General features: G+C 40.0%; 1 protein-coding gene across 2 annotated transcripts in view; it reads right to left on the bottom strand.

The window, feature by feature from the left end:
* Positions 1-7,706, bottom strand: part of LOC126094481 (bumetanide-sensitive sodium-(potassium)-chloride cotransporter) — a 632,465-nt gene extending 624,759 nt beyond the window's left edge. For both annotated transcript variants that reach the window (XM_049908875.1, XM_049908876.1), the window contains exon 1: positions 7,193-7,706. In XM_049908875.1, coding sequence (XP_049764832.1) covers positions 7,193-7,597 — 405 coding nt within the window. In that variant the 5' untranslated portion in view covers positions 7,598-7,706. The remainder of the gene's footprint in view (positions 1-7,192) is intronic.
* Between the last annotated feature and the right edge of the window lie 5,018 nt (positions 7,707-12,724).

The following is a 12,724-nucleotide window of genomic DNA, read 5'->3' as shown; positions in this document are numbered from 1 at the left end:
GAAGTTAAATATTTCCTTATCGGTATCCATAAGCCTAGTGTGCAAGGGTTGGCTGCATTGTTTTCTGTGGCAAATGAAGCGCTAAGAGCGCCGAACGTCATCTCTTTGTTATTGATTGTTTCGAATTACTCCAATGTTGCGCCCGTTGTTTGTAACATTATACTTCTTGTATAAAGCGTCCTTCCAGTTACGATGCCGCATTTTAGTAACCGTTTATATAAGAAGAGGAAGACCGTAAAGAAAAGGAAATTAACACTAAAACCAAGTTGTGATGCTGTAATTGCGAAAACAATGCGTTCTTCTGCTAAGCAACACAGGCCATAGTCCTGAGACATCTTCTAGCAAGAAGTTGACTGGTGGACGTGACATATTTTGTGAATTAGTGACTGACAGTGATAACATTAACGAAGTACTGAATATTGGGCTTCTGAGCTGAAAGAAAGTGTTCTGTGAAAAACACAGACACCTAATGAGATCGTTAACAATTTAATTTGGACAGTGATTCCTAAAAGGGTGTTTGTAAGCATCAAAACACTGCACTTTAGCATTTATGATGCAATTGCAACCTATAGTGCAGGAATGTATTGAGAAGTTTTGACATCCACTTCCAGTAAATTAGATTTTTCGAATGTATGGAACGTTTTCTCAAAATCCACTCAAACTAGGGAGATAAAATTTTTAAACAGCACCCCTAGTAGTCAAATATTTTCCGTAGTTTCATATAATCAAAATACAGCAATTTTTTGTAAAAAAGTTGAGTCATTAATAGAAATAAATATTGGAAGGAAACTAGAGAAGGTACTCCAATGTACGTCCATCGTAACTGCAATACTAAACCACTCTACATGACGAAAAAATTTCAAATTAGTCTATTTGGTAGATTATTCATAAATGTTCCTCAAACTTCGTGATTTTAACATGGGCTCTTCCGGCTCCCCGTGATTCATCCGGGCCGTCAGGTGCTTAACAGTCGCACGTCTATTCGCACGCACACGTCTCCCGCAGCTATCGTTCACCACTGTTACCTGTGGCCCCGTTCTGCATCCCAGCTGCCTCTGCGCCGGTTTTGGATAGCGCCATTTTTCCATGTGAGGTAAACTTTAACCACCGTGGTCCTCGAACAGTTTACAAACATGGCCGTTTATAAAATGCTTCCACTCTTGGCCCGAAAGTCAATGATCATGTCCTTTTGGACGTCAGATAATTATCTCCGTTTCCGCATTCAACGACTGCAATGCTGTCTTTCTCTCCCCCCCACCTATATGTGTTACAGACCCTCCGCTGCTAGCGCAATGTGAGTAGTTACTGCATGCTTACGTCGAAAGTAGTCGGTGATCACATTAATATTACTGAACCGTGTATCTACTCTTTTTTTTACGACCGCATATAGCATGTAATTCTTAACTACACTACTGGCCATTAAAATTGCTACACCACGAAGATGACGTGCCACAGACGCGAAATTTAACCAAGAAAATGCGGTGATATGCAAATGATTAGCTTTTCAGAGCGACACCTACAACGTTCTGACATGAGAAGGGTTTCCAACCGATTTCTCATACACAAACAGCGGTTGACCGGCGTTGCCTGGTGGAACGTTGTTGTGATGCCTCGTGTAAGGAGGAGCAATGCGTGCCATCTCGTTTCCGACTTTGATAAAGGTCGGATTGTAGCCTATCGCGATTGCAGTTTATCGCATCGCGACATTGCTGCCCGCGTTCGTCGAGATCCAATGACTGTTAGCAGAATATGGAATCGGTGGGTTCAGGAGGGTAATACGGAACGCCATGCTGGATCCCAACGGCCTCGTATCACTAGCAGTCGAGATGACAGGCATCTTATCCGCATGGCTGTAACGGATCGTGCAGCCATGTCTCGATCCCTGAGTCAACAGATAGGGACGTTTGCAAGACAACCATCTGCACGAACAGTTCGACGACGTTTGCAGCAGCATGGACTATCAGCTCGGAGACCATGGCTGCCGTTACCTTTGACGCTGCGTCACAGACAGGAGCGCCTGCGATGTTGTACTCAACGACGAACCTGGGTGCACGAATGGCAAAACGTCATTTCTTCGGATGAATCCAGGTTCTGTTTACAGCATCATGATGGTCGCATCCGTGTTTGGCGACATCGCCGTGAACGCAAATTGGAAGTGTGTATTCGTCATCGCCATACTGGCGTATCACCCGACGTGATGGTATGGGGTGCCATTGGTTACACGTCTCGGTCTCCTCTTGTTCGCATTGACGGCACTTTGAACAGTGAACGTTACATTTCAGATGTGTTACGACCCGTGGCTCTACCCTTCATTCGATCCATGCGAAACCCTACATTTCAGCAGGATAATGCACGACTGCATGTTGCAGGTCCTGTACGGGCCTTTCTGGATACAGAAAATGTTCGACTGCTGCCCTGGCCAGCACATTCTCCAGATCTCTCACCAACTGAAAACGTCTGATCAATGGTGGCCGAGCAAATGGCTCGTCACAATACGCCAGTCACTACTCTTGATGAACTGTGGTATCGTGTTGAAGCTGCATGGGCAGCTGTACCTGTACACGTCATCCAAGCTCAATTTGACTCAATGCCCAGGCGTATCCAGGCCGTTATTACGGCCAGAGGTGGTTGTTCTGGGTACTGATTTATCAGGATCTATGCACCCAAATTGCGTGAAAATGTAATCACATGTCAGTTCTACTATAATATATTTGTCTAATGAATACCCGTTTATCATCTGCACTTCTTCTTGGTGTAGCAATTTTAATGGCCGGTAGTGTACATCCGCTCGGACATGCGTCCCAATTTCGAGAACCTCTTAACATTTTACCTTATAGAGTGTCAATGTGGAGTGTACCTACATGGGAATTTTTAGCTATTTTATTTTTATTCCGCAGTTAGTGGGCTTAGAATTCGGTTATGCATATCGTAGTACAGAACAACAATGCGTGTTCACTAATAGCATAGGCGCCACCTCCTTTTATAAGCCTGTGAAAGGGACGATTTCGTATATCCTTTCAGCATCAATGGCTTTGTCCGAGTCTGTAATACCTCATCATTTATGCTGATGCCAACAGAAGAAAGTTAGTTATTAGGAGTCCAGTATGCGGTCATAATTGCTGGAAGTTTTAAAACTGGCTGAAGTTTGGAAAACTTATTTCAAATGTGGGTTAAGAAGAGTAGGATTCCGTGAACTGTGCAACAGCCAAGTGTTGTGTTGTAGCCGGCCGCGGTGGTCTAGCGGTTCTAGGCGCTCAGTCCGGAGCCGCGCGACTGCTACGGTCGCAGGTTCGAATCCTGCCCCGGGCATGGATGTGTGTGATGGCCTTAGGTTAGTTAGGTTTAAGTAGTTCTAAGTTCTAGGGGACTGATGACCACAGATATTAAGTCCCATAGTGCTCAGAGCCATTTGAACCATTTTGTCGTGTTGTACGACTTGGCTGAAGCAAAGCGTGAATGAATACAACAGTAAGCTGGGCACTGGATTACAACACAGTTCCGTTGAGTACACAGTATTTAAATGCTTAGATCCCACAGTTCGATGAGCTGCGAAGATAAATTTTCTGTGAATAACTTTGGCGTTAACGCCGTCTTTCTCTTGTCAAGCAAATGATCGACATTCATCATAGAAAAAGATTTTTTTTTGTTCTTCGTACACCTTACAAAGGTAAAAGAGCATTACACATAAAGAGAGATATATCTGGAACGACTAAAGACATCTGAGAACAAAGTGGCAAGACTAGACACTAAATCATAATTCATTGGAAGGTTTATTCTTATCAATTAGTCAGGGAACAGATGCTGATATGACACCGGTCTAAAAGTCTCGCAGACGATTTGAGACTAGGCTGTGTTCAACCAAGGGCTGTGCAAATTTTAACAGACGAACGTTGCCTCTTAAACGCCCGTTAGATGGCGCTCTTCTAATGTGACTGACTACTATTGTTTTAAAATCTGCCATTTTTAAAACAATGGCAACTTAGGTAGAATAGTCTGCTTCCAATGAGCTTAAACGCTCACTGTGAGTAATGTGAAAAAATGAAATTTTCACCTTAAGGTATTCGCTGTATAATTTTTTTTAACAATCCCGTGAAGGTTTATCTCAACACCACCTCTTCGAATCGCCTGCGTACTTCAAGCTGTCAACCAGTCAACCCCCACCCCTGATTTTTTCAAGGAATCGACCTAACATGTATAAAACGTCGTATTTCCTGAACCATGTGTCGTATAATTATATAATTTTGCAGGTATAGTCAGCGGTATACGTGGATACTGTCTACAAAATGTGTTGCTAATACAGTAGTAAAAATAATAATGAATTAAAACGTCACACTTGATGCTGAAGTTTAATGCGTGAACATCGAAAATGTAGCAGGCGATAAACGTTTTCCCCGCATTTTCATTATTCTAGGTGACGCATGAATGATAAAGTTTCATAAAGGTTTGAAATAATGTGTCAAGAATGCTGGATATCGCTAAGTGCTCTCACTCACAAATACTGCATGAAAAAATACAGTCTTGGTAATTTGGACGCAGTGAGTTACGCTGACTCAAGACTTACAGACAGTTTCTTACTGTAATACTTGGGTTACTATGTTGAAGATTTATCGTTAAGATTGTTGTCCTTAATGAGTGGATTACGACACAATTTTAAATGTTTAAATTGGGTCAATAACTGTACGAAAAATTGAAAATCAAATATCTGTTACCCCTACAAGCATTTAGAGAGGCAGCCTGCAATAGGGACTGTGTTCGTGGTTAGTCGCTTAGTAATGTAGGTAAGATACAGAGAAGGCTCAGTTCATTTGCAAAATTCCGTGGATGTCGTGCTTACGTCAGCGGTGAATTTCTTGAAGGGCAACCAAATTCGGTTGTTGCAAAAACCACTGACGCCATCCCAACATGATTCAGGGCATCGGTATGCGACTTTTCGTAACAGAGGTTTCATTACGCATATCAAAGACTAATGTAAATTCGATTTTATGTGAACATTAGCAGTAAAAATGATCTGCTCCAGATGTATCCTGCACTAGTCCGAAGCTATTACTATATAAGCTTGTTCGAAAATACTCAAAACTAAGCACGAGAAAATGCAAAATTCTTATACGACGTCTAATAGGTGATGAAACGTTAATTGATTCGAACCGCTCGGAAACGAAGCAGCAATCAGCCGTATGGAACTTCCAAGATGAACCGAAACCAACGAAAAAGTGGTTCGTTGGCGAAGCGCCCCTCAGATGATGACCGCGTGTTTCTTTGATTACAATGGGCACTGAGTACCCATTGGTTTATGGGATCGAAGAACAGTTAACGCTGAACGGTATACAATAACTTGTCGGCCACAAGTTATCGATGAAACTAGGACAAACAATCGATAACGTAGCATCATTCTTCATAACAGTGGCGTCATACAGCACGCACCAAGCGGGGTTGTTTGCACACAGTATTCGGGAGGGCGACGGTTCAAATACTCTTCCGGCCATCCAGGTCTTTTTTTTTCATTATGTACCTAAATCGCTCCAGGAAAATGCCGGGATGGTTCCTTTGAAAGGGCACGACCGATTTCCTTGACCATCTTTGACACAATCAAAGCTTGTGCTTAGTCTGTAATTGACCTCCATGTCGACAGGACTTAACACCTCAATCTTTCTTCCTTCTTATACAGCACGCACAACAATTGATTAATTATTTGACGGAGAAAAACATCGAATTAATGTGGCATTGCCCTCATTCATCTGCTACATCATCTAACGGCTTTTTTTAAATTCCTGTCAGACTTACATATGCGTGGACGGGTATTAACATCTCTAATGGACAAAAATGATTCCAGAATTGGCTCGAAAAAAAAAAAACCATACACATTTTAAAGACGAACATTTTGATAAATAATAAAATTATCTGTACAAAAAATTCAAAGTTTTAATAAAAACTTAAAAGGAAGCCCTCGTATTCAGCTGTCAGGCAAATCTATGGAAGAGCATTATAAGGAACTTACTATCCATTGAAGAAACAGTTCACTTTATTTTAGCTCAGAATCCAGGAGAAATAACGCAACGGATTCCTGCTAGATGGAACTACTGGATTATATCCCCATTCTTGACAACAATCGTGTTGCGCCGTCACGTCTACAGGTCTGTGGAGTATTCCAGTGTCTAACGTCGTGTTCACATATCATGTACTGGTCCTAATTTTTGTCTTGTGGTGCAAATCCTAGCATTTTGTTTTTCTGCAGGTAACGAAAAACTGCAAGGGGTAAGTCTTGTTGGTGAATATGACTAGCTTTTTAGAAAACTTGTTCCACTGTGAATCATATCGGTGGGAAAGTCCGAGGACAGCACTCAAATTGATGTCAGTTCAGTTCAGTAACTTATCTTGACAACACTTTGCAGACTAACTGATGAAGAAATCCATTATGACAGTTATTGGGGAGGTGTTTCCGATAAATGTAACTTATTTATGTATGTATCGATGTGATGCCCAATGTATACGAAATACAACGGGCGTAGGCACAACAGTATCGTAACAGGTGCTACAAGTTCTGGAGGCAGCTTCGCTTTCCTGTCGAACAAGGTTCCCTAAATTCGTCACATGTTAACAACATTCACCCGCACTTCACTTGCTGCGGAGAAAGCACAATGGAACTTCATTCGGGGCTGCCTAATTGTTGTCGTGTCGACGGGAACTGAGGAATATTTTTTCGTGAGAAGATTACACATCGCGGTAAAGAATACAAATGCACAAAAGTTTAACTTATGATGTTTACAAGTATCAATAAGTGTGGGTAGAGTTGTTACCCTGCAATACAAATTACGAACAAAGCAATCTATCCGCTGCTTCCCGACGTCACTGCAGGTACCGTAACGGCACACTTCAAACAATCATTTCTCTGAAAATGGCCAGTTTCTTGTAATAAAGTATTTAAAATATGTATTTTGATGCAAGATTTATCTCCACCAAGAGCGTTCGTCTGACGTATCACTCTTCCTTTCAAGACAGAAAGAAGTTGCTCCATGAAACGAATGTTTGCTTAGTTTAGAGCGTCCTACAAGCCATTTGACAAAGGTCCGTCGTTGATTTCTCAGCAATACATCAGTTAAAATAAAAAAAAAACATGGTTGTGTCTTACAGTAACTTCAATTTCTCACACACATGACATAAACGCACTGTTAGTCATAAAAAGAAACATTCTTACCTTTCCATGTCCATGTAACGTTGCATTGTGAAGTTCATCTAATGTTGGTCGGTATGCTGCCTGTATCGACATAATATTGCGGTAATTATCAAGTCTTGGCAGGGCTTCTCTCGTGAAGTGGCGAAAGCTTTTGGCATAGCGCGTGTCGTATCCAGATGTGTCAGAAGTATGAGACAGCAGCATGTTAGGTGAAGTTGGCCGATAATTTTCAAGCGAACCTCTTCTGGAATCGTCACCTTCTCCACGCAGTGGGTCGCTCTCACCGTATTCGTCGCCCTCTTCATTTTTTGAAGAAGAGCCATCAACTCTGTTCACTTGAAAACGAGTTCTTTTATCCATATCGCCCAGCTCAACACCCCAAGAATCTCTACGCGCATTGTTCAAAGCACTCTTTTCTGAAGGCATAATTTCTTGCAAATTAAATTTAAAAAAAAAGAGCACTACACAAGTTAACAGAAAAACTACAGATTCACCGGCTCAACCATGAGCACAACACGCAGCTGTCGTGCTCCACGAAGCGGCATGCGCATGTGGTCCGCGGAGCGCTGCCTTATAGGACGCCCAGAGCTGTTTAAAAATACGATCCCTCGCTCGACTATCGATTGCTACGTCGAAATTGCGAGTGCAGATTTTCGAGTGCGATTTAATTTTTTGCTATATAGAAAATATAAATATTAATCTAAAGTGAAGTATCTTTACTGAAGTCAAATATATTACAATATTAATATAATCCTTTCAATGTCGTCCTTGAGGACAACTTCGAAGGGTAATCGATAGTATAATAAAATGCTTACACCAAAGAGTGGATGTATTGTCTCTGGTTTACATCAGCTGACGTTTTGATTAAAAACAGTATGTTTACGATGTTCGTATGATGCGTGTGTCAAATGTAATCGGTGGGAATATGTGCTACGTATCAACGTTAACATTTTTTAGTGCATTTTACTCCCTCTTTTATATGCATCTGTCTGAAGAAATTAGTGTTTCCTCTTGCAGATTGCTAATGGCACCCTAAGGAAAATACCTTTCTGTTAGTAACAAGATAGTAACTGAGGACGCTTGCTCCAAATTGACTTCGCGACTAGCGTGTTATAATGGACCGCCACCGTTCCATGAAATCTGGGCTGTGGTGATAGGTTCACCACCGAATGTTTATTAACTTTGTTCGAAGGATATGTATTCGCGCGCGCACACACACACACACACACACACACACACACACACACACTTTGTACACGTTGAGCTATCACATTTAAGATTCAGATAATCGGCGATGTATTTTATAAGATACTACATGTTCAACAATGCACTGTAGCGTAATTGTTTATGTAAAGCAATTACAGCTGTTGGCAGTGCTGAATCTCAGACTGCTTATTATTTAAGTTATAAGATACCACGGCAGTCGTGAAAATTGTGGGTGGCGCCTTTATCAATTATTACTTTATTATTATTACTTTATTACTATATCTTCGTCGTTTACCAGCCATGGCTGGACAGACTGCGTCACAAATACAATGTTTATCGACTAACTTTTATACAACACCATATACAAAATTTATGTTACAAATAAAAGAAAACATTTATGCAGTGCACAAAAACACATAGAACATAGAGTAAATGAAATATAACTAAACAGGAAAGTAAAACTTCATAGCAGTAAATGAAAATACCATAAAGCAGAATGTTTACAAAACCATGTATATCGCACACAAAGTTTCGTTTTGGCAAAATATGTTCTTTAAGTAAAACATAAAATTAAATGTGCAGTTAACTGACAACATAAAAAGGAGATTAAATTTAGGCAACATTATATATAAAACATAACAATATTATTTTGTTCATTCACTAGAACCACCGTTGAAAACCTCTTCCAAGGAATATAGTGGATGTTGTTTCAAGTACTGAGCAATTTTCAATTTTTTTCCGAAATAATTCAGGTGGCAGGGATTTCACTTCTGGAGGCAGTTGATTGTACATTTTTAGGGTGACTGTTGGAAAGCTGTCTTGTGTGCTTGATAGGCTACACCTTGGCACTTCAATGTTCCTCTTACAGCGAGTGTCATGATTATGTATTTCTTGTCTTTGCTAAAATTCCTTTGATTGTCTTTTATATAAATGAGACAGAAAAACACATACTGGCTAAAAACAGTCATTATGCCTAGCCTGGTGAAAATAGGCTTACAGTGGTCCACTCTTTTGCTAGAGGATATGATCCTGATGGCTTTTCTTTGTAATAGCGACACATCTTTGCAGCCTGAGGAGTGTCCCCACAACAACAGTCCATAGCTAATGTGGCTGTGGAAGAGGGCATGGTAGACTATTGTGAGAAACTGGTCAGTTATTACCCTTTTCAGCTTCCTCAGGAGGTATATCACACGAGAAAGTTTGGTGCATACGTATGCAGTGTGATCATTCATGAAGAGTTTTCTGTCAATCTTGAAGCCCAGTAGTCTGACAGTCTCCATGTTTTCTTGCTCTTCGATGTTGGTTGGACTGCATATCAAATGTTGGATTTTTTCTTCACTGATCTTCATTTTATTTATGATGAAGCATTCTTTTATTTTTTCAAACATCAAATTTGATGCACCAGGAGCTTCTGCGGCTGTATGTCCTTTGGCAATAAGGGTAGTGTCATCTGCAAACTGCAACATTTGATTATTACAGCTCGTATCATTGACATATATGAGGAATAGTAGAGGTCCTAAGACTAATCCTTGGGGCACTCCAGTTTTTGTTCAAGAGACGTTGCTCTGTGCACTGATACTACCTGCTTTCGGTTTTCCAAATAGGATTGGAGTGTTGATAGAACACCACCATAGTCTCTTAACTTGGCTATTAGTGTTGTGTGTGAGATGCAGTCCAAGGCTTTGCTGAGGTCACAGAGTGTCAGTGCCACTTAAATGTATAAATCTTTCAAACACTAAAAACAAAGACTGGGCAAGAACTCTTTCCCAGCATCAATAACCACCTCGTAGGTGGGGGATAGCTACCGTTAAATTTTCGGGTATGCATCTGGATGAAATTCTATAGTGGTGTGCCCATAGTATACATCTCACAAATAAGGGCACAGTTAGTTTAGCTTTACGTTGACTCTCATACATTTGGAGCATAGATAATGCTAAAGCTGCACATTTGTAATATTTCTACTCTGTATTCAAGTGTGGCATCAAGTTTTCTTTTTATAAACCTGAACAATTGGAATAATTACAAAAATTTCAAGATGAATACTATCCAGACAATTGTTTCTTCAGCCAGACATGCATCCTGAGATGCTGACCTTACCTGACCCTGTGATGAAACATTGATAACTATGTGTGCAACAGTCTTCATGTTAAGAAAAATGTGATTAAGACAAAATTAAAAGAAGATAAGATGAGAAATAATTCTGGCTTCCATTCATACAGCACAAGGCCATTAACAATTGTATGTAATAAGAGTTAATTAGACCATGCACAAAAACATGCACACAACTTTCCGAGTCCATAAAAGCCATTAAGAAAAAAATTGTCCAAGGACTTTGACTCCAAATGGGTTATGTTCAGGTGCTCCTGCAATGTGATAACTAGGGTCAAATACAATAAGAAGTTACAGAATCTTGCAGGACAAACACTATAATTTCATCATTTACATCAAATTTGAATGTTCTCCGAAATTACGCAGTGTTTTTTTTCTGCTTCTTTTGTACTGTGCCTCATATTTTATAGATTTATTGCATTGCTGTTAATTAACTTTGGTGGTTTTTCTACATGTTGTGTCATACAGTATTTAGATTTGCTGTATGGTCCTACTCTGAAATATTCTTAATATTTATTCTTTATTATACTGATTGTGTGTTTGACAACATGCATACTATGTTGCAGTGTATAGGGATGAATAAATTAAAATGAAAAATAAAATAATCATCTGATCAAGACAAGCATGACATATACTTTTAATTACAAGCAATGTATTCATTTACTAATAAATATACACTGGAAAAAACACCATTTCTGTTCGTATTCATTGGGTTTGTTGATTATCACTTGAATGTGTTATTGTTAAATATCTAAATCGCAATTCAGAAATAGTCATTTTTCATTTTGCCTTTTAGAGATACATTAGGCATAACTCACCAATTCATCTTGTCTCTGAATATGCAGCATAATAATGTATTATGTATGCATGAAACCATATAATTTTCAAATTAGCTGCTTTTCTGTTATCTATACTATGTTTAATTTTATAGCACTTGAACAGTCATTATTTATGCTATTTCTAACAGGTGCTTCATTGTGTTAAAACATTTATGTCATTCTCTCAGAATATTCTCTTTCACAATTGGATGTATAGAGTGTAGGCCTTATGACTGAATAAGTGATTCTAATAATATTAGATGCAGCTGGTGTTGTTCCAAGCAGATAATAATTTGACTTAAGCGACTACATGTCTGAGCAAAAATGGAACACCACTATAAGAAATAACAGCTGCTTTTGCGAGAAATGATCTGCACAAATTTTTGCCACAAATCAAAAAGCTAGTAGATTCTCAGTGTTCTTCCACTGTAGCTACAAGGAAAAAATCAAAGAACAGGATCACCATCAACAGTGTCACATGCTTTCAGTCCACGAGACAGTGTAGAGAAGTTTAGAAGAATACTGATGCAAATTATGGTGATCAGAAACTATATGCCAGTGCCTGTTCTCTACTAGATGGCCAAAAATTAGCAGTGAAAATTTCTTTCACTACCAGGATAAGGCATCTCATCATGTTCTTGTAGCCATCTGAAGAAACCAGTAAAATTCAACTTGTGACAAACTTTTACTGTATCCCAGTAAATTTCAGGTATTTCACCACAGTTGTGACACCCTGGATATTAAGTCACCTACTGGTTGATAGATAGGTCCAACAAATGCAACATACTAGTTTCAGCTTCAAAAGTAATACAGTCTGAAGAGAGCATTTGTCCTACACTGTGTGGCCAGTCTCTCTGATTTCTTAAGAAATAATGAAATTCCAGTTATTAGTAGAACATCCATCCAAGGATTTTCTTGTTCAGTTTAATTGTTAATGCACTGTTCATCAATGTAGAAAATCCTTATATTAGTTACAATTTTTGTAGTAAGATCTGCATTGTCTGTTGAACTCTGAACAGCTGGAACATTTTCTCTTTGGCTCATAATTTCTCTGACAAACAAATCATTCAGTGTTTCCTTCTACATGATCATGGATGTTGCGAAATACACTCCTGGAAATGAAAAAAAGAACACATTGACACCGGTGTGTCAGACCCACCATACTTGCTCCGGACACTGCGAGAGGGCTGTACAAGCAATGATCACACGCACGGCACAGCGGACACACCAGGAACCGCGGTGTTGGCCGTCGAATGGCGCTAGCTGCGCAGCATTTGTGCACCGCGGCCGTCAGTGTCAGCCAGTTTGCCGTGGCATACGGAGCTCCATCGCAGTCTTTAACACTGGTAGCATGCCGCGACAGCGTGGATGTGAACAGTATGTGCAGTTGACGGACTTTGGGCAAGGGCGTATAGTGGGC

Source organism: Schistocerca cancellata, chromosome 8 (genome assembly GCF_023864275.1).
Source record: "Schistocerca cancellata isolate TAMUIC-IGC-003103 chromosome 8, iqSchCanc2.1, whole genome shotgun sequence".
Classification (NCBI taxonomy): domain Eukaryota; kingdom Metazoa; phylum Arthropoda; class Insecta; order Orthoptera; family Acrididae; genus Schistocerca; species Schistocerca cancellata.
The sequence above is the reverse complement of the archived record's forward strand: the minus strand, read 5'-3'. Positions and strand labels throughout refer to the sequence as shown.